Raw genomic sequence first — 26,055 nt, forward strand, 5'->3', positions numbered from 1 at the left:
AATACCCAGTTCATTGTGTCTCTTCATTTGCAGATTATTTTGGATAATTTTAGCTGTTACTCTTGTAAAACAAGGAATTCCAACAGGGTGCAAACTCCCCAAAATAGGAATGAAACTTAAGACAACCTTTAGGAAGGTTTTTATGTCCGTATAACATGTGACAACGTAAGGTCTAGCTAACAGCTAATTCACTTTTCACATTCTTTTGAAGTGACCTCTGATTCCTGACTTACTACCTGGCAGGCTTTCTGAACATGACAATTCCCAGATACTCCTGTCCCTGGGGATCTCCTCTATAGTTGTGTTCTCCAGGCTAGTGATCCCTCCTCATCCAACACCCATTTACTGAGGAATTCCTTGCACCTCCCCCAGAACTTCCTTTGGAATTAGTTTGGAGTAGCACTCCTCCAGCAAAACCTAAGGACATGAACGTGTTTTGATTTCCAAGTTCAAGATAGGGTTACACACAGGCAAATAAGAACTGACACATAATTAGTACTGTCCAATTTACTGAAACACAAAAGCATCCAAAAGGAATGGGGAAACTGGACTGCAAACAACTTCCTGAAGAACAGTTATTTTTTGAAATGAATTTTCTGACAGAAAACTCGTAAATCAGAAACTTCCTGCCCTGCCACAACTATATTTTAAATACAGTTGCTGCTCTAAGCTTCTAACAAAGCTTCTACACCTCCAGAGAAGGACTGAACACAATTTATCAAGCAGCATTAAAATACCAGTCCTTAAAAACTAGGAAATAGCTGTGCAAATGGAGGCTACTTATGTAATTTATCCATTTTTCTGAGTGAGGACATAAAGTGAAATAAAATTAATCCTAGAAAGTAATTCAAATTACAAAAATGCTTCAAAAACTGCAAGCATTCTTCAAAAGAATAAATAATCTTGAAACAATAATACAAATTTACCAGTGTCATTAAAAGAATTGCATATTCTTAGGCACAATCCAATGTTTTTGCCAGAAAGGAAGTGTGCTTAGGTTTGCATAATTTCTTGGAATTTTATCATGTCAGGAACATTGATTTGCTTCTTTTATTCTTAAAACGGGGGGATGGGGTAAAATTTTAGACCCACTGTATGGTGTATTAAGTCATAAATGGAGCTCCCCTGCAAGGTTATTACAAATTCAAATTCAGTCTAAAGAAATAGAGAATTAAATAGAATGACATTTTAAAAATAAAGGATTTAATTTAAAATCTGAATTTAAAGTTTTAATTAAATCAAAGTTAAAAGTGGGATCTGAAAACACAGGTAAAAAAACTTGCTTACCTTTACCTATTTATGAGCAAAATTAGGGTATACAAGATGTGCCACTTTCAAAATTTTTAAGGTCATGGTGATCCAAAGTAAATAGTTTTATAAGCTACAGACTATTGAAAAAAATAAATTCCAAAGCTGAAATATATTTTAATGCATTTACAGTCTTCATGTGCCTAGCAAATTTCTTAAAGTAAAAAATATCTACAGATAATTTATGCATTCTAGTAAAATTTCATTCAATAGGGTTCGACAACTCATTAGCAAAAATAGTTGTTAGGGGGAAATACAGATGTTAAATAATATGATGACTTTATGCAGAGCTATATTCGTTTAAGTAGATGTGTACAGATATGAAGTATGCTCATGTTTATCAATTAGTATTTTATAATTAAAAATCTAAATGTAATCCAAGGTTACAATCAGTCAGTTTAATCAAGATTTCCTGGGTTATTGAACAAACCTTGATTAAAATCAAGTATTTAAATCAATGTTTGAAATCAATCAACAGTGATGTCCACAGTATGCTTTTATTCTATGTTAAACAGACAAAAAAAAGAGATATGGGACAATGTGTGCCCCTTCTGTCAAGTTCCCCAAACCCTCAACTGAATCTCCAGTAGCTAAACACGGACTTGAATGTCACAGAGATATGGGAGTGCTTCTCCTTATGTAAACAGACAAGTCAAGAATGAAATGAGAAAATTTTGTGTTACAGCATACAAAAAATATTAAATCTTAGGGCTCAAAATGTTAAAAAAATTAACATTTAAAAATGCATGTTCACAAACAAAACTGTTGAGCCTTTCTAAGTTCCCCAGGGCTCTCACTGAAGTTATGGATATTGCAGGTGAATATTCCTTGACACAGGTGAACTCAGTGTCTCACACAAGGCCCATCTCCATCTGTGCCAAGTACCTGTGTAGCTTTTGACACAGTGTTAAATTGGAGAATAGTTCCTAAGAATAAGCTCAAAATCATGTGTTGGATGTTGCTCAACGCCTTTTAAAATCATTGCAGAACTCTTGCTTAGCAACAGTCAGCCAACTTTCCCTGCACTTTTAAATTCTCTATGGAATTGAAGGAGTTTTCAGAGAGCTCCAGGAAAAAATATAAAGAACAAAAATAACGAAAAATTAGTCAAATGTGGCCAAACAGTTACAAATCCAAGCTGCAGACTTTTCCCAAGAACTATGAATAAAAGGAATTTTGTATCCATTCTAGCTAATTTCTAATGGAGAAGTTTGTGATGCTTATACATCAGCTCTGACATTACTTTTGGCAGCAATCACTTATATTTTTATCTAATGAAAGGAGAGTTATGTCCTGACTATAGGACTGCATTAAGAATTAAAGAGCCTTTAAAGGAGGACTGCAAAGTAAATTTGCTTCTCCATTTTGTTGCTCTGTTGTTTCAAGTACAAGCTCACTTTCCTGCCACTTTCTGGGCAGTGAGGCAAAAGATGACTCCTATTTTTTCCTTCCCACCTCCTTCTCCTTCAGCAGGTATGGTATGTTGGCTCTTCTTTACTTCAGTATTACCAGAACCCTGCTGGAAGTTTCAGTTAAATAACTGGCAACTTTACTGCCTGCATCTTTTTCAAAGAGATAAGGCTATTGAATAATTAGTAAAGACACCTTTTCCCCACAGATTCATTAAGCATTAAGCTTCTTATTTATAATATCATAACAGAGCAAAGATCCCCAGTTGTGAGGCCAAATCCAAGCCTGCAGACTGTGCACTGATAGGCATGAAAGCATTTGTCCCAAAGAGCTAACATTCTTTGAGCCAGAACATAATGTGCAAAACAGACAAGGACGAACACACAAAACACGATGTGAAATCTCCACGTGGACGCCGGCTGGCTGGGGAGCAGCTGCACCAAGGATTATTCACGCACATGGAACACTTTTTGGGTCAGTTTGAAAACTCTTAACTCACAGGAGAGACTCTTACAAAGAAAGAGAAGTTGAAATATCTTCCCTCTGCTCCTTTCTAAACTGTATCACCACTACCATTCATAGGACACGAGTATCTCTTTACTGAAAAGAAACAATGGTGAAAGTCTTCATCAGCATTTCGAAAGATTAATTTTTCAAAATGAAAACTCCTGTTAGGTGATTTTAATGCTTCAGTTTCTTTTTTTTTTTTTTTTTTTTGTCCCAGAAAACACACTTTTCACTTGAAATGCAATTTCTTAGCTAGTCCATGTACGTCACTAAAAATGATCCAACCTTTCAGCAAAAAGATAATCAGAAATAATTAAAACTTCCAGACCAGCACCCAGATAAGGAACCAAAAGAGAAAGGGCTTAACCTCAGGAAGAAAATGACATAGCATTCTTATTACTGAAGTGCTTTATTGTGGAAACAGTGAATTTCCCAAGGGAAAAAAAACCCTCAGTTTGAGGAAGAGGGACTAAACTATACTCAAAGACATGTAGTCTCTTCTGGATTCCAAAGGTGATGCCTGGGCCAGAAGAGTGCTGGCTCGAGCTCCACAGCCTGCTGGCATCACCTCCTGTGCCTGTCCCAAGTGGGGGGATCTCTGTACAGCTGCTCTGCTCTCAGCTGGACTTCTCACAACACCCCTGGTGCACTCTAGAAAAAACGGAAGCCAGCGTGGTACTTTTTGAAAATGAAGGTCTGACTAAACCGGAGGCTTTTGTTTTCAAAGCCCGCATCAGTTCATTTACCAGCTGCCTTGATAAAATGCCCTAATGGAAGGCATTTTATGCAACTGCACAGTTGCAGTTTTGCCCAAAATTTAGAAATAACAGGTGCCCGCACAACTGGTTTTCTGGAGAGACAACGTGGACCTTAAACACAGTGTGTTACCATACAGCCAGAACACAGCAGAGAGTAGAAAGAACTAAAGGCAGAACAATCCAGGCAATCATGATACCAAATACAAAACCTGGGCACTGGTTAAAACATAAATAGCAATTATTGGGATACATTACTGCATTACTCCTTTTTTGGGCTCCAAAATAAAAAACGTCATGTTTTTGACAGAATCTTGAAAACCCTGAACTATCCAAGGCACCAACACCTCACTTTTAGTCAGTGTTGTCTACTTGTCCCCTATTTCTGTGCTGCTCTACATCTGTCCCAGTCACTTTGCTTTATACTTCACATGCCATTTATCAAGCTGTCATATGAAATAAAATAACAAAATAACACCAATACAATAACAAAACCAAACACCACTCATTTCATTTGTCTACAAAGTGATTTACAGGTATTTGGTACTAGATTTCCTGCTGAATGAAGATCCCAAAGTTAGTGCACTGTGTATTTCTAGCAGTAGCCAAGGAATAGGATTGATTAAATTATAAATTATGATTATTCTACAGCATCTGAATACTGAAGGAGACTTTTAAAAATTTACAATAAATGGAATCACTGAATTGGTTCTTCAAGAAAATAGCTATAATTTCAAGTAACACATATGCAATGAAATAAATATATTACTAATATAAAAAAGGTAATTAAGTACGATGAACACAACTAATGCTAAAAAAAAAAAAAGAAAGAAAATTAATTATTTAGTATTCTTCCATCTGATTTTCACTGCTGTGCACTACAATAGAGTGTAACAATATTCAGGTTCATGTTATTCAATGATAACCCCTGTATTCTGACACATTTGATTTTCCTTGAAATCATCCAAGCAAAGCTGTCAGTAAGTTTTCATTTGTGAGAAGTAATAGACACTGCAAAATGGCACGTCAGCATTAATGCAGACATTCTAGGATAGAAGGCTTCCTTTCACATTACACAAAGAATCAAACCTGATATATTTGCAGTCTACTGAATTCCCTCAAACTTTCCTTGTTTTAAGGAAAGTCTCCTCTAGTGACCTACTTGAAAGTAATCACAGGAAGCTGACAGTGATATAGGATAGAAAATAGATGCACAGTGTGAATCAAGAGACTCTCCCAGAAGAACTTGTATTTTAAAAAATCCTTTCAAAAAACAGCAAAGCATTGGAAAAAAAAAAAAAAAAAAGTGTATTAGCCAGCAGGAGAAACCTGGAAGTAATCTGAAATACTTTAGACTAATTAAAATTAACTCTCTGGTGCCAGCAAGATACTTTTCTGTATCTAAGCCAACTTTTGCACAAAACTAAAGCAGCACCTGGAATATCTTTGAAGAAGAGGATGCTTCATTGATTTTTTTTTAATTGATTGGTTCTGAACTTATAACATAAACTATTCTCATTTTCATTTGTCTGTTTTGCAGAGTTTTGAACTAAAACAACCTGAAACTCTATAGTACATATTTCTGCAAGTCTTTGTCCATAAAAGAACAAGATGCACCATGCAGGTGCCTACAGGTTTCAAAGCAGTGCACTCTAAGCTGTGCAGAGCAGGAGCTCTCTTGCTGTGTGTACTGGCAAACCAGTTTGTCAGCAGGACACAATTATGATTAAAAACCCCAATAAATCTCATCACAAGTCACACAAAATGTTGTTTATAATCCTTGCTACCTATGGCTTCAGTGTGGAAGCCAAGAAGCAAATCCAGCAGAGACCATGGCTGTGGGGAAGTGAATATCCAGCTCCTGGCTTGCTAAGTATCAGACAAGGCTAACCTTTCATTTTCTAGGGGCATTCTGGCCCCTGGAGGCAGGCATGTGGCAAGTGCCACACTGCTGGACAGGTTGCCACCTTTGGAGAGCCAGACCCAGACTCTTCTATGCTCTGGCATGTTTAGAAAACTAATATCAGTACTGTCCAAGGTCGCTATGCCTTGCAGTTCCTTGCCAATTATGTCTCCTAGATATCAATTTCCACATCATTCCCCTGCCTCAGAAGGATTCTCTGGGTGCCCCAAGTCCCTCATAAATTTTTATGTTGCTTTTTAAGTCTTGTAAGCCGTTCTGCAGGTTCCTAAATTCTTCCTTAACTGATTAGGCCCTGTGCATTTTCAGCTGCAAATCTACAATTATGGTGGAAAAGCATTACATCCCAGACAGAGAGGCATGATAACAAAAAAGTCTCTCATTTTCCCTTTGTCTAAGGATTTGATTACATGTTCTCAGGCAAATCAGATATCCTGAGATTCACTTGACTCATCCACGGAGCACAAACATTTTCCATCTTTGTCTTTCCGTAGCACTTTATAATCCCAGGATCTCAAAGCCAAGTACCAGGAGACAATACAAAGTTTCTCCCTGAAGGAAAACCACCCAATGTCACAAGGAAAGCTGTAGCCATTTTGACTTACAAAATTACACTGGGTGAGAGCTGAGAACAATCCAGCAGTCAGAGAAAGAAACCCCGAAAGAGTAAAAAAAAAATAACTACCAGAGGCAGAGATTAATATCAGTAATTTACAAATTACCTTATAAAAGTGTTAAAACCCAACAGCAAGACAACTTAACTTCTTTCTCAAACTTTCTGTCTGCTCTATCTTTGTCTTTAATTTGCTTCCTGTGTCTTTTATAATGGTTTCCTGAGGTTCTGATCACAGTATCATTGTGGCATCAGTCAACTGAAAGCATAATCCTGGAGATACTCCTTTTAAAATATAATTTCATTTAATTCTTAAATAGGAGAAGAAAATTAATTTCCTCTGACTTCATCCTCTTTTGAATACTTAAACTTGCACTAATCATACATTAAAGAAATAGCATCTGTCAACTTTGAAACCTCAGGTTTTATCACATAGATACTTTTCTGGTGCCTATCAAAGCAAAATTTTAAAAAATCTTTTTAAAAATCCAGTCACTTGGAAAAAGTCGTTTTTTCACACTGAAATGTCTAAGTGTCTCTTCCCACCTGTAGTAACAGGCACTTAATGAAAAGCAAAAAAAAAAAAAAGCACAGAAATTCCTAGAGATAGCTCACTTTTCTAAATGTGAATAAAACTAAAAACACCAAAAGATTCCATCAAATGCTGACGAGCCTGGAAAAGTGAGAGGCTTCAGAAATGAGATGGCAACTTACTGCTGGAGGCAGACAGTTCTCTTGGGCTGGAGGACATCGGCTGAGCACACATCTGACAGAGACAGTCCCTTCCATTAAAGGTAACTCGATCTCCTGGTGGAAATGGACGCCTGGAAAGTTCAAGAGAAAAATGTATTTTCGCAAAGGTTATGCCAGAAATTTTCCTCTGCTCCCCATGCCTTGAGTTTTCTGCCTTCCTCCAGCGCAATCAATATTTTACAGAAACTCAGGCCAAATAGTTTCTGCAATGTGGCCTTGGCAAAGCCAGGCACTGGAAGAAATCCAATCCATGGATGCAAGCAGAGCAGAGGTTAGACTTGCTTAGTATTTTCATTTAAAAAGATTATCAAACATATTTTATCTGAATAGTAGAGACAGTGAAATCTGCTAAGACACAACAGCTACATTTATGATGGTCTCAGCGTGATGTTGTGGATAGCAAATGATACAGAAGAGAACTCAAAGAATCAGAACTGTTCTTGAGATTGGTGAAGGAATGTGGAGCTAGTCACTCATAAATGTTAAGAATGTGTGTTAGGCAGAAGTTGACATTGCTGTTAACTCTTATTTGGTGCCTAAGTCAGAGGATGAACATTTAATAACTCCAAATCTTTAATAAGGAGTGTTAACTGCTGAGTGCAGACCCCCACCTCACTCCAAAACTGCTTAGCAAATCTACTGCTGATTTCAACAAAACAAAATGTTTCAGGCGTTGTTTCCTTTCCACTGCCATCTCTCTAAGTGGGCCAAAAATAAATCAGCAGCAATACTGAATTTCATTAATCTATTTCGAAGACTCATCTTTTGTTCATTCAACATAAAAAGATTGATGCAAATCAATGTACAGAAAATTGATGTCATGTTTCACATTGTCCCTGGGAAATAAAACTGCAACGTATACATTATATGATTACCAAAATGCAGTAAATTCACACACTATTCAAAAACAGAAAACAATAAAATTTTTTTTCAATAAAAAAGGGCTTGGAAAATGTACCAGGCTAAAGGACAAAGTACTTCAACTACTTATCAGAGATAGGAGTTTAAAATGCCACCTTACTACCATCCACAGAGCCTTAGCTAACTCCTTATTACTTGCTGCAGAACTGAAGACTGTTTCCCTTACTGGGGACAAGAAAAAGTATTTGGGAAGAGAGGGAATCCCAGTAGTCCCATAGCCACATGCTCTTACGTGATTGTTTGTCTGTCCTCAGAGCTCAAATGCAGCATCCAGAATTTTGCTTCACTTCATCTCTCCCACCAAGTTGGGCTGATGACCTAAACTCAATTCATGGCCATTATCTCAGTGTGTAAGCCTGACACTTAATTCTTTCAGACATGAGAGTAACTTTCTGAGAACAGGGAACTACATGTCATACAAAATCCATGTCCTCCATATAAATGAGTGGCATTTCCAAGATTTTTCAAGTCAGATCTGCAGCAGATCTTTTATAACAAAATAAACGCATCCTCAAGAGAAATCTCTCTTGAGACTCGCGTCTCATGGTGATACCTCTCCTTGTGTCTTCCTTGAACTGGGTTCCTGCTGTGCTATCTGAAAGGATGACTTACTTGCAGACAGTGCAGGCAAAGCAGCTTGGATGGTAAGTTTTCCCCAGAGCTGTCACTACTTCTCCTTCCACAAACTCCCCGCAGCCATTGCAGCGGGTGCCGTACATGCGCTGGTAGTCCAAGGTGCAGAGATATTCTCCATTCTTAATAAAAAAGCCTCCTTGTGCCAGGTCACAGCCACACACTGGAAGAAAAAAACAAACCACTCAGATTAGAAAAATGTCAGTACTAAGGATGTTAGCTGCTCAATTGTATCAGTAAAAGGGTGAAGAGCCAGTCAAGGATTTCTGTGACTTGGCAGTTTTTCCACTGTAAAATGCCTATTCACTCAAACCAGAACACATCACAAGCAGGTGCCTGTTTTGCTCTGAGAAAATATTCAGAGTCCTACATTGGCATTTCTGGTCAACACAGGGACAGAAAGCAATCCTATCTCTAACAGCCAAACCCCATGAAGAGAAAGTGCCATAGGAGATTGAATTTCACACTGTGTCTTTAGCTTGGATTGAACAAATAACTTGAAACTACCTGTTTAGTGTTCCCCTGTATCACCAAAAATTTATACCCAGCATCACTTTTGTTTCTGGCACTCCTCCTGCTCTTCTGTATATTGCTGTATCTGTGTAATTCAGTAAGAGAAACCACTCTTCACAGCAGTCTAACTTAACTCTGCAAGGAATGCCATCTCATCCCCCTTCACAAGACTCAAGTATGTTCGGATCAAATATCAGAAATATTCAATATCAGAGATTGAGTATTAAGGAAAAAAAAATAAGAAGTACACTAGGTCCTTGCAGTTACACAGTCCTTGAAAAATTAAAATATGAAATACAGAAAGATTATCAAGGGGACTGAGTTCAATTTCTCTTTCTGCCACAAGTCCCAAGCACAATACTGTACCCAACATTCATTCTCAGCGCTGTTATAATGGGCTAGTATATTATTAGCTACCTGCCTTGAAAATTAAAATTGCAAGGCATTTGGGGCAGGGATTGCAAACTTCCTTTGTCTGTTGCCCAGCCCTGGAGGTCTAATGACTGCTACTATAACAATAATTAATAGAACAACAATAAACAGTACTAAAATGCAGCTTAGAAGAAAAGCAATATCAGTACCAGCATTTTTCCGGTTTCACATTTCTGCATAGACAGTGATAATATTCCATGTGCAAACAAATTACATTTCATGGTGGCATTAAATCCACAAGCAGCCAAAACTCAATTATCAGTGACTGAGGAGAATTACAAAGAACTACTGTTAAGGCTCTGTTAAAAAAAATGCTGCAAAAGGCTCCAAGCTGTTTATTTAGGTAAATCTCCAGAAAAAAAAAAAAAAAAAAAAAAACAACACTTTCAATCCTTCTTTTTCTTCTACTGATCTCCATTTTGTTTAAAATATTATTTTAAAATTAACAGTAAAATATCCTGTTAGGCAGAATGTACAGGTAACCTCTAGACCACAGTTTTCCACTGGAGGTCCAGTGGAAAACATACTTACAATAGGTTTGCTCCTCTAAGTTACTTTGGGCAGATCCTTACCATTAAATCATGTAGAAATGGAGAATTCTGCTTTAATGTTTAAAAGATGCTTTAGAAGCTGCCAAACTTCATGAAGTGCTATGGAGTACTCATGTGCCTGTGTAATTACTTATACTGTAGTTTGTAATATACCTCGTAGCTTTAACAACTAAATATATCTATTTTTCAGCCTCAAGCTGAAGGTGCTCAGTGTGCAGCTGGGTCTGCCTCCGGAGATGAATGTATGAACTCGCTGGCTATTGTGAGAAGCCAGGGCACAGGGAATATTTCTCTGTCTGCTCTGAGGGGTCCTGACCCCCAGAGAAGCTCTGACTTTGACTCTCATTCGTGGAGAAAGCTTCTGAGACTTCAAGATAGACCAGAGTCCACAAAAGTGTGAAATACACTATAGACAGTAGTATAGTATGCCACTTGGGTGAGAAATTTAGGCTTTGGGATTTTTAGCATGTTGCAGATGGGAACAAGGTGGAGGGCATAGGGCGTTGTCCTGAGCTCCTTCTTCTTCCTTTTTCTTCATGGGTTTGGGTGATGTCTTGTAATTGGGCAGAAAAGTCCACACTGGGGGCTTTGAGGTATCAATTATTGGGTTAAAAGGGAAAATAATCTGGGTATCATTTCTTAATTGGATAGTTTAGTCTTAAAAGACCTTGTAACAAGAGATTGTTGGCCATTTTTTGCGGTGCTTTTCCACCACGCAGGGTCTGGTATAGACAGTGTGCAAACCTTTAGATAAGATAACAATAAAGAAGAAGCTGAAGATGGAAAAAGTCATGTGCATCTCCTTTTCCTGACACAGAACCGCTCCAGGAGGGTTTCCTCCCAACAGGGGAACCCCCAGGGATGGGCCCAATGTGAGGCCCAGAAACCAATAGCTATGATCCCCAGTTCTTCACTTTTTGAAGAACTCATTTGGTCACTGCAGCCTCCTTTACCTGCACAGGCAATATCCAATAAGCTGGGATGATAAAATGTAACTTTCAATACCACCTCTGTTCTAGCTTCTTCTGAAAATCCAGCTTCACCATCACAAAAAGGTGGCACATCATTGTTTGCACAAACTACTACAAACTTGGAAGGAAAGGGGTCATGCACTCACAGTTATTAGGCTCTGCCCCCTTTGCATGCACGCCCACAGGGATTCAATGGGGGCTGAATATTTCACAAGTCTTTTACAGACAGCAATTGCTATTAATCAAAATAAAGCTCCTTCTTTTGGCCTTTTCCTTATGAAGTCTTCTTTCTACCCAGTCTCTAACTCATTCTGCAAATAACTCAGAATGGCTGTGTTCTGACCATGAATTCAGACCCAAGCAGAAGTGCTCGTGATGTGAGCCCCCAGCAGATTCGTCTCTGGCATACACATAGCAGGAAGCACACACCAATCTGCAAGAATCAGAAACAAGCCCTGGCAACCCCACATTACAAGGGATTTTTGCAGTCAATTTAGCACATGTGTTCCTATCACTAATCACAGCTTTAAGCTACACAGGAAAAACAAGGGTCACCCAGACTGTTAACATCCATGGCTGGAAAAATGCTATTCCAGCCGGCTGCTTTCACTTCGAGTCAGAGATCAAATCAGAAAGGACAAACATGGCTGTACCCACACCCTATGCACAATGTGGTGTGTAACAGAGAAGGGATTGAATAGCTCTTTTTATTTCTTTTTTTTCTGCTTTTTACAACTGTGCAGAAGTCCTGTCTCTGCCAATGTACCCCCTCAAGCTGACACATACTTCCTTAGCACACACATTTATGGCCCCTATAGAAAAACCACAAATAAAGAAAGGACAAATTGTGATTCTCTTTTATTAAAAAGAAAGACCATATGCCCACCACTGTTCATGCCTCAAGCAGCAGAGGCAGTGAAGAGAAATCAGCTGTGAACTCTACATATGTACAGTTCATTCTGGTGGTGTGATCTATGAACTGCTGTGGTACACATATCATGTCATCAGAGAAAAATTTATAGCTAAATGATGGCAGTTAACTGTAAACATGAAATTATTTTTTTCCTATATTGATGGGAAAAATGACTTTGAAAGAATTACTTTGTGGAGCCAACAGTGATGCACAAATCGTGTTTGAGAAGGCAAAAAGCAAGATGTATTCTGTAAACATCCATCACACAGAAATAAGAAAAACATTTTCCCAAGATCCTACCTGCTCAGTATGATGGGAGAAATTCTGTTTAACATGACCAAAACCCTCTTTATGAAACAGGAGACACTGGGGAGCATTTCTGTTCCCTAAGGTACCTCAAGCATTGAGACAAAAAAAAGCCAGCATTTTTCTTTAAATGAAAAAAGAAACCATTATCTTCAAAAGCTCTTGGAGGAACTCAGCCTTTCTCTCAGAGTCTGAATATCAAAGAATTTCATATTCCAAACAAATCATCCTGCCTCCTTGTGAATGGGATACGCTGGAATAGAGTTCTACCTCCCACTGTAAGGAAAACACACACCCACCAGCTTTTTCTGTCTTCAGCTACTCTCTGGAGCTCTTGTTCTGCATCCTTGGAGCACAGAAAGGTTGAGATACTGTCAGGGCTGCTTTCAGCTCCCAAAGCTACAGGGTCTGTCATGGAAATCTGGGCTGGCCAAGAGCAATCCAGCTGCCTGCAGATTCAGGGACCTGGACCATTCTTAAGGTGAGTCACTTCCAAGTTTTAATGGTGATGATAAAAATGAGGAGACCAGAGTTTTCCAAAGAGAACAAAAGCAGGATTTGATCCTACTGAGCATTATTTAGGATTTCCATATCCTTATAGTCAGGGAGAGTTGAACTCCATGTTGATGTTAAGTAAAAATTGTTTCAGCACAGAAGAAAAAAAAAAAAAACACACAGAGAGAATCTGTGAATCTGGGCTCTCAGTCTGCAGATATGATTGCCATTCATTAAGAAAATTCTAATCATCTACTTTGTTACTGTGCATTAAATAAGGTGCAAATTCAATTATTTCTTTCTTGTATTTTTCACCTTCATGGAATAATGGTGCTGTTTTGAAGCAGGGAAATAGTCATACAACAGTTATTCTTAGGACATAATGGATCTGTTGTTTGAAGGTAGAAAGGAATTTGGAAATGTTTCAGTTTATCACCTACATCCAAAAAATACACAGGGAAAATCTGTTTCTTTTTTTTTTCCACGTAAGAGTTTAACAAACCCTTAACAAACCCTGAACAAACAAGCAAGGTTCAAGTTCTTACTAGAGTTTAAAGTTTCTGCATTTCAAATTAACCAGGTGTCCTTCTGCCTTTTACTCCTCTTACCAACACTTTTCTTGGTCTAACTCATTTAAAGAATGAATATACATCCAAGCATCATCAGAAAAGCACATAGGAACAGTAAATCTCAGAAGCTGTGCTGCAGCACTACCCTGGCAGGGACATAGCAAGGCACCAGTAAGAAATGCATCCAGCAGTTTGCAAAACCTGTAACAGAGATCCCAGTGAGCATTTGTCACATTCCTGCCACTGGAGAATTTTTTCTGTCATACGCTGATGGGAGATGCATTTTGATTGATGCTATTTGGAACTGTGTCCAGCATTCCCAGTGCTTCTGGAATCTCTTTCCATTTCAGCAGATGGACACCAGAAACAACACTGGGAAGTCAAAGCACATAAACATAGAACAGGTACAGGGGACCTTAAAATCTGCTTTGGTAACTTGGTAGAAGAAAGGTTTAGCAGCTAAAACATCTCCTGAGCAAAAGACAAGATTGCATTTCTCCCCTTTTCTCCTAAACTGGTCTGAGATCCCCCTTGGGAAGCATCCTCTAGCCTTCAGTCAGGCCTTTCTCCTCTTCCCATGAAAATCCCTGACCCTCCACTCACAGCATCCTGCCTGCACCACTCCTGAGTGCTGCTGTCACTGTGACACAAATAGCTCTCAGTGTGGCACCTGCTTGAGACCCCTGGGCATTCAATGCAAGCATTCACTCAACTGAAAAGTGAATTCTGAGTCTCAGATTAGCTCAGTTTTAACTTGAGCAGTTTCCCAATCAATGCCACGACCCTGCCTTCAGTCCTCCAGCACTGGAGACACAAATAATGCTGCACTGGGAGTTGTTCCTGTCTGCACCTGACTTGCACAAATTTCAGACTTTCTAGCAATCCAACAGCCAGCAGCTCATACCTGAGCTCAGCAGCAAGCAAACAGCAGCTGGATGTAGTGTAGCGATGTTACAGCTTCCCCACTGAAATACCAGTGCTTTGTGCACCAGGATGGAAACGATGGCAGGAATCATTCAACCATTTGCAACACCTTTCACATTAAACTAAGCACGACATGGAGATCAAAGTCATTTACAGGTCTGTGGGAAATGAACCTTGAAGAAAAGGCAATCAGAGGAAAAATGTCAAAGTTTAGCCTCGGATTGCTTGACTGTAACTATCTAGAGGAAACATCTCTCTAAAAAGATTTTAAATAAGCAAACCAGGAATTTAAGGATAGAACAAACATAAACCTCACCCAAGCCAGGCAAATGAAGGATGCACTGACCAGAAAGCCAAGAAACTTTCTGTATTTTTGTAAAGATGCTCTGCCCTGCTCATCAGGCACCTGTTAAGCATCCTGCTGCTCCTCTACTTCCAAAGGGATCCAGTAGGTTTTTAAAATCTGACATGGCATCTGTCAGCATTCATCAGTATTAGCCAAGTAGTGCAATTAATTTCATTTCCTGTCAAATGTTTGGTCCCTCAAGAGACCTCAAGCCCAACTAAACCAAGATTGGTATCAATCACTTGTCATTAATAGTATTCTAACCCCAACAGAAAAGTAAGGATCCGCTTCAGAATGGAAAGAAACTGAACCTGAAATGAAATGCCAGTAGGCATCACTGCAAGAAGAACAGTCTTCAAGAACAGCAGCTAAGATATGTAAATGCAGAAATGGCAATTATCTCACAGCTGCAACTGAGGTTTGATTTCACATCAAGCTACCTGAATGCATGAATTCACATCTGAATTCCACTCCCAGACATGGGGGAATTTTTAACCTCTGTTAGCTTCCCAGAAACAACAGATTCCCATTTCTACCTGGATCTTGGTTCAGTGATTCAGTTTCAAGAGACCTCATATAATTTCATGATGCTTAGGAAGAAGCATGTTCTACCCACACGTGTGTTATCACATCCACACATCAGTTTCTGTTCCAGAAGAATTGGTGAAAATGCAGAGATATTTTCAAACACTGCCCTGGCTATCTACTACAAGAATGGCCTCATATTTAAACTTTCCATCCACTGACACTGAAGTATTTATAGCACTACCCAGCAGCCTGTTTGCAGCCTCCTCCTGCTGCCACTGAAGGAATCCGATGGCAGATCAAAGGTCAAAGAACTAATGATTTAAAACACATTCCAGCCTGTTGATATAGTGTCTGCTTACATGACCCTGACTTCTTCCCAGTACTTCAAGGGAGAAAGATCCAGTTCAAAGTCAAAGATTACAGAGCATCCCAAAATCTAAACTTAGGAAGCCTCCCCCTTCCCTGTCAGGCTCATTCAACTACAGATGATGTAGCCTTGAAAAGTCATCTCATAAAAAACCCAGACCTGTGCCTGGAACCTAAACATACCACAGAGGATTCTGCAAGTTAAGCTCGAGAGACACCTAACTGAAGAGAGGAAAATCGTCACATTTATTCCATAATTAAGAAACTGCTTTATGCTGGTTTATAACAATGTTTTAATAGAAGTTTAATTTTTTTTTTTTCCCCCTGTGGAATACTCTGGGTTTGTGGAATGCTTCCTGGATGCCAAGATTTGGCTTTGCCTTATAATTAGCAAGATTATTAGCAGGTAATTGCCATTTGATATTTGATATCACTGTAGCATGTGAAACATTGATACACAGTGAAATATTTTCACCTGACCTTTATTCCACATAATTGCAGATATCCCATTCCTGGAAGTGTTCAAGGCCACGCTGGACAGGGCTTTGAGCAACCTGCTCTAGTGATTTGGCAACCTGGCCCATGGCAGAGGGGCTGGAGCTGTATGATTTAAAGTCCCACCCACCCCAAACCGTTCCATGATTCTGTGATAGTGAGGACTGAAAAACTTAAGGACGCCATCCATATTCCTATCGCAGGATTGTTCATTTATGAGATTAAATTTTTGTTAAGTCTACATTACTAGAAAAAGTATAAATCTTCAAATTCATATTTGACATCATGAATCTAGTATTTGAACCACTCCTACCACAAACACTACCCTATCTTGCTAAGATAATTCAAGCAATCTCTCCATGTACCAAAATCAAGCTATGTAAACTTTTACATTGTTACTATGAAAGTGTAAAGCTTTTTCTGTTAAGCAATACAATGTACTGAAACCAGCTTTTCCCTCTAACCCAAAAGATGAATCACAGGCTTAATAATAAAGCCTTATTATAGCAATTTTGCTAGCCTCCAAGTTTCCTCTGCTAGTACATGCAATAGGGTAAAGTGAACTGTAATCAACTGACAATGGTAGAAAATTATCATTTGTATCAGATCACAATTTGAGATATTAAAATCTCTGCTCATGCACATTGTAATTTAGGGCCTGATCCCACACACATTTACATATGGAACAGCATTGCAGTGAGTAGTCTTAGCTTTTCCAGAAAAGTTGTTCATGTACATAGATGCTTACAAGAAAAACTTTTACTTCTTTGTAAGCCACTTCTTAATTCTTGTTAATGGTAATGTTTATTTGAGACAAACCCAATGATGTCTCCAGCTCAACCTCCTTATCTCTTATCTCCTCTCAGCCTGCTGTTTCCATTGCCTCGTAAAGATTAACAATTTGGTATGATAAGAAGTGTACTCCTGCTAAAACAGACTTTAAAGCTTATCTATTACACCTGGAGGTAATGCAGACTCCTATTAAATTTGCATTTTTAACACCAACCAGTGTAATTCCCTTGCAAGCTAAGGGACTTTGTTATGAAACAGCCAAAGAACTGCTCTGAATGGTGTTCCTGGAGCTGCACTGCTAAATGTCTCTTATCCCTCCTCTGTCCATCATTCCCCTGTTAACTCCAGCTCCCAGTCAGCTGCTGCCTGCCTGAAATTCTTTGCCTATCAGAAGGATGGCAGAGCTCACCTTCCTGGGGACAGCCACACCATTTTCAGCTTTTTTGTTTTCCTATCAGCTCTTATCGAGAGCCACAAATAGAAGCGGCGGCCCTGGCAGGCAGACAGGACACGGCAGCTGGGGACACATGGCTCGCCAAGGCAGAGTCCTGCAAGCTCCATCTTATCATGGGGGCATGGGAACACGTCAGTCAGGGGAGGTTTTACTTGTCATCCTTGGCAGGAAGCAGTTCCCCTGTTCTTAGAAAGATTCCAGAGATGGACAGAGCACCAAGCTCTGGGGAGGGCGAGTTCTGCTCACGTTATGTGACGCACGAGCACGGCCCAAGCTGGCTGATGCTCATGGAGACGAAAGTCACCGTGCTCCTGCAGTGCCACAGCCACCACTGACATGCAAACCAAGCAGCCACGGAGTGCCTAAGAGCCTCTGACACAACCCAGGGAAGCAGGACTACAAGCATATCAAATACACTTAAAAGTATGAGGTAAAAACAAAGTTGAGAGCGTGAATGGCAGTAATAAAAAGGACTCTCATACAGAGCAAAGAACAGGATCACACAAACTCTGTGACTTGTGTGACAGCTTTATCAAAAAATGGATTTTTTTTCACATCTTCAAAGTCTGTGGATAAAAGTTTAAACACTTCCAGCAAGTATGAAAACAGACAAGTATGAGCTTGTTCAGGTCTTTCACATAACAGATGTGAGTTGTAGCCTCAAGAGCAAAGTTTAGTACACAAAAGAGAAAAAGATAACCAAGCCACCTGTAGATGCAGCTGATACATCCTGGTCCCAGTATCTGTTGGTTTTGCTGCCTAACAACACACTTCATAAACTGAGGGGGGTCTAACTCCACCTCCTGTAGAATTGCAGTCATGTCATATTAAAAACCCATCAGACTAAGAGGGAAAAAAACACTTACTTGAACAGCTGTGTCCCACTTGTATAAACCATATGGTCAGACAACATGCAATGTCAGTAAATAACTGTATGGTTTAAACAAAAACTGCACTCACTCAAATAATAGAGGCTAACAATAAACAAAATCTGCAGCTCAGGTAAAAGATTCAAAACAGGACTTGGAGCAACCTCCCACACACCCCTCTCCTTTCTCTCTGTGAAGACAAATGAACTCTAAAAAGATAACACTCAGAAAACAAACCCAAGGAATAAGGCACAGACTGAATGAACAGCATGAGAACAGTCTCAAGCATTCAGCTCTGGCCCTTCTCGGTTCAAACTGGATTTACTTTCCTCCATTTCCTTAACAAGCTAATGGTACAAATTATAGTTTCATTTCCCCCAGAAAGAATTATTTCTATAGCTCTCCCAAGGGTCTCTCTCCCTTCTTCATGCAAGCACACATAAGGTCAATATTATTATAGAATCTTAAACTAAACCTCATCAGGTTGGAAATGTCTCCATAAACAGAAGCTACAATAAGTTTAGACATTCCTCTAGGGAAGGAAAGAACAAAAAACAAAAAAGTATACTAGTAAATCCAGTCTTGCAACAGAATAGTCAAAGCAGAAAATCAGCTTATGAGTAAGTAACTAAAACACAAGTGAAAGAAGAAAGTAGACCTCACGCCTCCTAAAAAAAGCAAGATTAATGTGGTGCATTCATCAGGACAATTCCAAAGCCCTGCTCCATCTGCCCCCTTCTTTATCAGGAGGTCCTAAGGACACTGTTTGCTGCCTGGCCTGAATTACCATTCTCCTTGTGACTCAAAAGGTTTCAGGTGACCTGATGCTGAAAATACCCTAATCCAGTATCTTCTGTAAATTGAGACCACTACTCACTATGGACAGGAACAAGAAAATAAACAAATTGCTGGTTTTGAACTGCTCAGGGATTATATGGCATCAAGTACTGCTTGAAATACGGCAGCTGTAATAGAGAAAGAGATATGCATTGCCCCAAGCATTCCAGAAACAGGGCAGACAGCTCCATGGTGCCATCTAGGATGGGCTGATGCCACTCCAGACTGGCACAGAAAAAATGTGCTAATGTACAGCTGAAGTGTAAGCTTTTTTTTTGTTATTTGGCTGTATTTAACTAAAAAACACAGTTAATAAACAATTTCTTAGGTTCTAGACACTGATTTTTCAGCATATAAATAACTCAAGTGACATTTAAAACAAAACCTTTAGTAACATAGGAAAACAATTATTTCTATTTTCTGCTATATTCCATATATTCAGGAAGTGGAAGAACAGAGCAACCACACAACTATTCCACCCACATTTGAAACATAAAAACTGTAACTGAAACTCGGGAACTGGGCTGGAGACACTTTTCAAAGTCTGAATCTGCAGTACAGGTGCTAGATATGGACTTTCATAAAAAATAACTTGTGTTTAATAGAAGTGAAAAACTATGTGGTATTGATTCTGCTGTAAGTTTTAGTTGCCCAGTTAATCTGATTTATTCCAGCACCTTTCTCCATGTTTGCCACCAGCTCTGCTACATTCACCTGGAGACTGAATCCCTTTCTGTGCTAAGCTGGGACTGACTGTGGCAGACAGTGGATGCACATGGACCTGGGCATTCATCCTTATTCTCACCTTTCATCCCACGTTTTTTGGTTACTCAATTCAGCCAACTTTGCAATTTTGCTCATTAAACAGAAACTCTATGAAGGAGCCAGGGTTGCCTCCTGCTCTGTGGCACCAATCTTCAAAGGCAATGAATTCACAAAGCATAGTTTTACAATTATTTAACGCTTCGTCAAACCTCTGTTTTGTAAAAAAACACAGTGAGTCTTTGTTGTGGTCACAGAGGGCTCAGTGGCATGAGCTGGAGTTGCCAAGAGCCCCTCAGGTCCTCTCTCCGTGGAATGGGCAGCACTATCCCCATTCCCAAGGCATTTCCCTGACACAAAGCCTTAGAACACCTTTGCAGAACCTTTCTGATGGGTTTTTTGAAAGCAGGTACTTTAAGCAGTCAATTGAGTACAAAGGACCTTACTTTCCTTAACTATCCCTAATAAAAGACAGTCACTGCTATTAAGAGTTTAAAAATAAAATTCCAGATCCTTGAAAAAGCCCTTAGACCAAAAACTACAAAAAGATAGAATTTTCCTAAGTATCACCATCTTTCTTTACCCTTCCCACTTTCAAATCCCTCAGGTACTGAGCAAAGAGAACATTTGTAATGGCTTGATGGCAGGAAGCACAACCTCCCATCAGTGGTTCAAGGCACATTTGAACAAATTGCGTCATTTCTAATAGATGAATATCAAAATTTTACCTTTGCAGGTGAAGCATTTGATGTGGAAGTGCCTGGCTTGAACTCGGAGCACTTCTCCTTTACAAGGCTCCCCACATTTGTGGCAGTGGATGACTGGCTTTTCAGAGGGGTGATGGGGCTCCTGAGCATGGGCCACTGTAAAGCAAGCAAACAAAAGATATTTCAACCCATACAAAAAGAGTATTTTCTCCTATACAAAACTCTGTGTTCTTTACACCATCTGGTCATGATTTATGCTCATCTAAAAAGTTACCACCATTTTATTTAAATATATTTTTTTTGTAAACTAGTAGTTTTAAGATATTCCCATCAACTCCTACTTCTTTCCATTGAGGCTGCTACAGAAAGATGAGGAAAAACTCCCTCCACAATGTAAATGCTACAAAGTGTTTCAGAATGCCTTCCATTTTCTTTCCAAGAGCGTGAGTGTGTGCAAACCACTGGATAAGCACACAAGGAGAAGTACAAACTAATTTAATCCAAGAAAGTATATAATCCAAGCAAAAAAGCATGGAAGGAAAGCAATTCCAAAGCAAGTTCTGGGAAACCAGATGAACCAGATAGTCTGTATGCAAATGACTACACTAAAAATAAACTACAAACATCTCCTTTTTGCTACAGCAGACACCTAATGCAGGGAAAGCACTTCTGAAGAGAAAATAAGCCAATATTATTTGTCTCTACTCCCATCAATTCTAGCAAAAATTACTCTCTGCATGCAAATTAGAGTTACTATGAATAGGCAGAAATTACCCGTGTATTTGCAATACTGTCAGGGAGACACAATTCCAGGCAGTGGTAATCAGCTACCCAACCACCCAGAGCAGAGCTTGGATAGGAACAGGGAAAGTTTGTGGATTTCATTGTCCTAATAAAAGTTTAATTGCTCCACATTTGGCTTCTGTAAAACATGTTTAACTTTCTCTTCAGATGTGGCAGCTTGGGGCCCTAACAGAAATGCACGGGTGTAAGCTGGAGCAAGATTTGATCTCAACTGAACTGTTTGAAGTGGAAAGTATTACCCAGAATGTTCCCAAACAAACCTATGTTCCTTTAATTCTTCCTCCCACATCCCATTCTAGCAGTAGGAAGCTTTCCTCCTTGTAATATTGTTCTCGAACTAGTGGTGCTCATCAGAACATTTCAGAGAAAACATACCTCTACCCACGCCTCTGTCTTTTTACCACTCCTGTCCCACTTTTCCTGGCCTGCAAAGGACTGAGTGCTGATACATCACTCTCACTGTCACTGGAAAACATCTTCAGAATTTTCTCGAGATCTTTTCCTTTCCTGATCAGTTCCTGGCATCACCCCAGCCAGGACTATGCTGTTTTTCAGGTTCCTGCTTATGCAGCAATATAACAGATACTTTGCTCATATTTACTGCACCAGATCCCTCCCCTTCTTCAGTGGATTTCTAGAAGAAAAGCCTCACCACTCCATGAACTCCTTTTACATTACTCTCCTTTATAAATGCCTTACTGAGGAAATTCTGCTATCATTTTGCATTACATAAATACAAGATTAATAATAAAAAAGCGGAATATGTGATTAGGCAATTAATAGAACCAAGAATAGAGAATAAAAAATATTCCAAGGAATTTCTGTTATAAGTCCAGCCAGACTAATATGGTAACTGTTATGCTCTTCTTCCTATCACCACTCATATCCAACCCTGGACTTCAAAGAAAATGGTTGATTTCTTCTACTCAAGCTCAAAGTTTTTAATACTTCTTTCTCTGGTAGCCTCACTTAAACTATTTCCCCTGAGCAGTTATTCAGCCCATCCTGGTGAAGAAAATTCAGCTGGTAATGCCAATCAGTATTTCAATTAGCAGCTCCAGTGAAGTAAAAGCTCACTGAATGCCTTACCTTGAGTGAACCTCATCTAATAGTCTGCAATGCAATACTGTTTCTGGAGTGGAAGTTATCATTCTTACAAACAAAACTGTTCACTGGCAACCACAGAAATATATTGGAAAGAAGGAAAGAAAGAAGGAAAGGAAGGAAGAATAAAAGACAAATATAGAGAGGACTGTTAACTAATTAAATTATTATGAGCAAAATTCCCTCTCAGGCCCAGACAGCCTGAGATGGGCCTGATGAAAGCTGAAGTTAACAGTGTGTACTTTTAAAGTTTCTCACAAGAGGAAATGGATAAAGAATTTGGGAAAATGCTCCCTCAGGTATATATGGTGCAATGTGCAATCTGTACCTGCAACATCCTGCTTATTCCACCTCACACACGTAGGACACCCTGACATCCTGCACACCAGGTTCCAGATCTTCTGGTATTGATCTGAAACACAAGCCTCTGCTCTTTACAGGAGAGTAAATAACTGTTTTCAAGGCTGGTCCAATGATGCATCTTCTTTCCAGTTCTGCCTTTAAAGCCATTTAAATGAATACAAATACTGTTAGTTGCTATTTCCAGACTGATCTCTTAAGTGAAGCTAATTATGGTGCTTGTCTTACTGGCCTCCATTTAGCATTGTAGGTCAAAATTGAATAATTGACTTTCACCCTCCTGTAAGGAATTGCTTGTAAGCTTTTTCCTTTGGATGCATGCAATACACACAAGGCCTTTCAGTGGCAGAGGTGACCTTGCAGAGTTACCAGTCAGGACAGAACAGGGAATTACAGAAAAAATAAAACAGAAATACCTTTACAAGCAGGTTATTGAACTGTTTCTGACTGAAGTCCAGCCAGCTCCCTGGACATGTCAGTTTTAAGCTGCTCTGGACCTGACAAGGTCAGAGTCAGGAGCTGGGTTCATCTCCTTGCAGGGATTTCACACCTTGAGAGAGTCCATATTTCAGGCTCTACCTGCACCAACCCTACCCACCACAACTACAGGATATCTTCTCAGGCATCACAGACTGCACATGATGTAGTAAGGAAACTCTAGATCATGTCTAAGACAATTACAACAGACTCCAGACAGTATAATCAGTGACAGGACATTAATTTGGAATCTGGATAATCCAGATTCCAACCCGTACTCCACAACAGATATTTGGGCTCTTTGGGTGATATCCCCTAACCTAAAAGGAATAAAGCCATCCAGTTAAGTTCAGCTAAGTCACTGAGCCTGGGAGCTACCAGCTTAAAATTAAGTTATCTGAATGTTTGAGTTGCTCTGTGTCTTCAGTGTCTGGGGCTGTAAACCAAGTGCAGCAGCACTGTTAACCTCAGCCTGCTGTGAGAATAAATCCCATGCCAAGGTTCCCAGGGACTGGGATGGAAAGAGTCACAGAAGCACCTACGGCAGCCAGTCACGTTCTTGCCTTGGTACCAGGGCTCACAACTGCCTTCACACCATGAGGTGCCCACCCAGAGCACGGGGGTGTAACGCAAACACAGGTGCAGCATCCGCCAGCTCCAGGTCCAGGATGTGAACTGACACCTGTCTCCAAACCAACCCTGTCACATCCCAGTTCAGCCCCAGCAGCACGACAAGGTGCACTGGTGCTTTTGTGTAAGACTGCTGGGCACTGCCTGAAGACTTTTTTTTTCCCTAAAATCTCTGGTCAAAGATACACAAAGAACTTTTCAAGACAAGCTGAGATTTCCACTCAAGACCAGCTTAAATAAATAATCAATGAATAATTAATGCTTTCTTAAACTCATTTAGGCTTCAAATAAGACAAATCAATGTCCCATTAAATATCTAATTAACCCAGAGTAACTGACTGAGACAACTGGGAAGTCTGGATTACATAATTTAAATCAGGGCAAAATAAAAAGCACAGAAAAAAATCAATAGCACCTTCAGCTGTGAGGAAGACAATCTTTGTCATTGGAGTGTTGCTTTGTGCTAGCATCACTCTGCAGACATATCACCATTATTTTTGTCATTCCTTATGTTTCCTTGTGAATCAAGCAATGTTGATTTCATTATGTTTTGCTACTGCACTATATGGATGTAAATTCAAAGCAACTCCAACAGCTTGAGAGTACTTGTTACTGCATTTATCTAAACATCTCAAAATAATCCCAGACCTGCAAAGAAATAATTAAAAATAAAAGGAGACAGAAAAGACCACAACCCAATGTTCATATGAGAAACCAAAGGCATTTTCTGAGCAAAATTAAAGACTTAATTTGCTGTGCAAAGTTGAAGACTGTTCTATTGGGGTGTTTTCTTTACAGCAGATCATTGTCTGAGAGTTTAAAAACAATTCTTTTTTGTTGCATCAGCTAGAAATTAGACCTCAGTATTCGTAACAAACCTTTCTGAAATGGAAATTACAGCAACTACTTGAATAGTATGCAGTTGAATAAAGAAATAAAGAAAACAATGAAAATAAATACAGAAGACTTCTTTATTGATGATTATCTCCCTGAACACAGAACTGTTAGGAAATCAAAGGCACAAACTAAGGGATTCTTAGCTGCAGATTCTTGCTGGCAAGACTCCATGTATCTGCTGCAAGCCAGGAAGTACCTTGGCTTTTAACTGGAAGTCACAAAAGCTTCTGGGAAACACCTTGCTATGGGAATGCTGCCAGGTGGGGTCACAATAAAATATTTTCAGCTCAGTTTTACTCTAAACTGCAATTAAAAAAAAAAAAAAAAAGATGCTTCCTCAAAATTTAAAGATTATATTGGCTACTACTCTTTTAAAAGTGAATTTTTATAATTTTTTCCATTTGCATGGATACCTCTACAAAAAAACCAAAAGCTATGCTCAGTCAAGTCCACCCATGTTGTAGAATGTGTAACTTTAATCTTTATGCCAGGATACAGGACATCTGTGACTTGTAGCTCCACAACCTCTGGGCTCTGTTGCACAGCACTGAGAACAGGCTGTGCTCACTGCTGCATAGGCAAGGGGATTCTCAGAATGTCACAGATTTTTCATTTATATCTTAGCAGTGGCCTGACACAGGCAGTATGTTCTCTGAAATGCTGATTTTCAGCTACTGTGTTTTCTTGGCTGAAGAGTGAACTATCAAGGAGAAAAAATAAAGCATAGATGTAATGGTGTGAAACTACTCCAAGTTCTTTGCTAGCATATTTTAACATTTCTTCACTCCTTTCTGCTTTCAGCAATAAAAGTAAAGGACTGTGCTTGAGATTGCCACGGCAGTAAATACAACCAAAACTTTCTACAGACAACTCTCTCTCTGCCCTCCATCTCTGTATTACCTGACATGGCCTTGGAGACAACACAGCATATGTCACAGCTGAGATGGTCACGATACAGTGCCACCACATACAATTTCAGAAAGCTTCAACCCTTACAGAGCAACACCAATTCAGAAGGCTTCAAACACTGACCCTTGTTCTTCAGCCCAACCTTATATACCCTCATGTTCATGCAGTGCCCCTGTGTGCCCTCTTACCTAGCCCCACTCCCAATCACCAAAATTGTGTGCAA

General features: G+C 39.5%; 1 protein-coding gene across 12 annotated transcripts in view; it reads right to left on the bottom strand.

Moving 5' to 3' along the window:
* The window catches only part of ABLIM1 (actin binding LIM protein 1), a 190,992-nt gene that overhangs the window by 79,900 nt on the left and 85,037 nt on the right, over positions 1–26,055 (bottom strand). For all 12 annotated transcript variants that reach the window (XM_030276482.4, XM_030276481.4, XM_072931284.1 and 9 more), the window contains 3 exons: positions 20,673–20,807; positions 8,801–8,984; positions 7,229–7,338 (listed from right to left, as the gene is read on the bottom strand). In XM_030276482.4, coding sequence (XP_030132342.2) covers positions 7,229–7,338; positions 8,801–8,907 — 217 coding nt within the window. In that variant the 5' untranslated portion in view covers positions 8,908–8,984; positions 20,673–20,807. Of the gene's footprint in view, positions 1–7,228; positions 7,339–8,800; positions 8,985–20,672; positions 20,808–26,055 lie in introns of those variants that run through there.

The sequence above is a fragment of the Taeniopygia guttata genome, chromosome 6 (assembly GCF_048771995.1).
Source record: "Taeniopygia guttata chromosome 6, bTaeGut7.mat, whole genome shotgun sequence".
In the NCBI taxonomy this organism is placed as follows: domain Eukaryota; kingdom Metazoa; phylum Chordata; class Aves; order Passeriformes; family Estrildidae; genus Taeniopygia; species Taeniopygia guttata.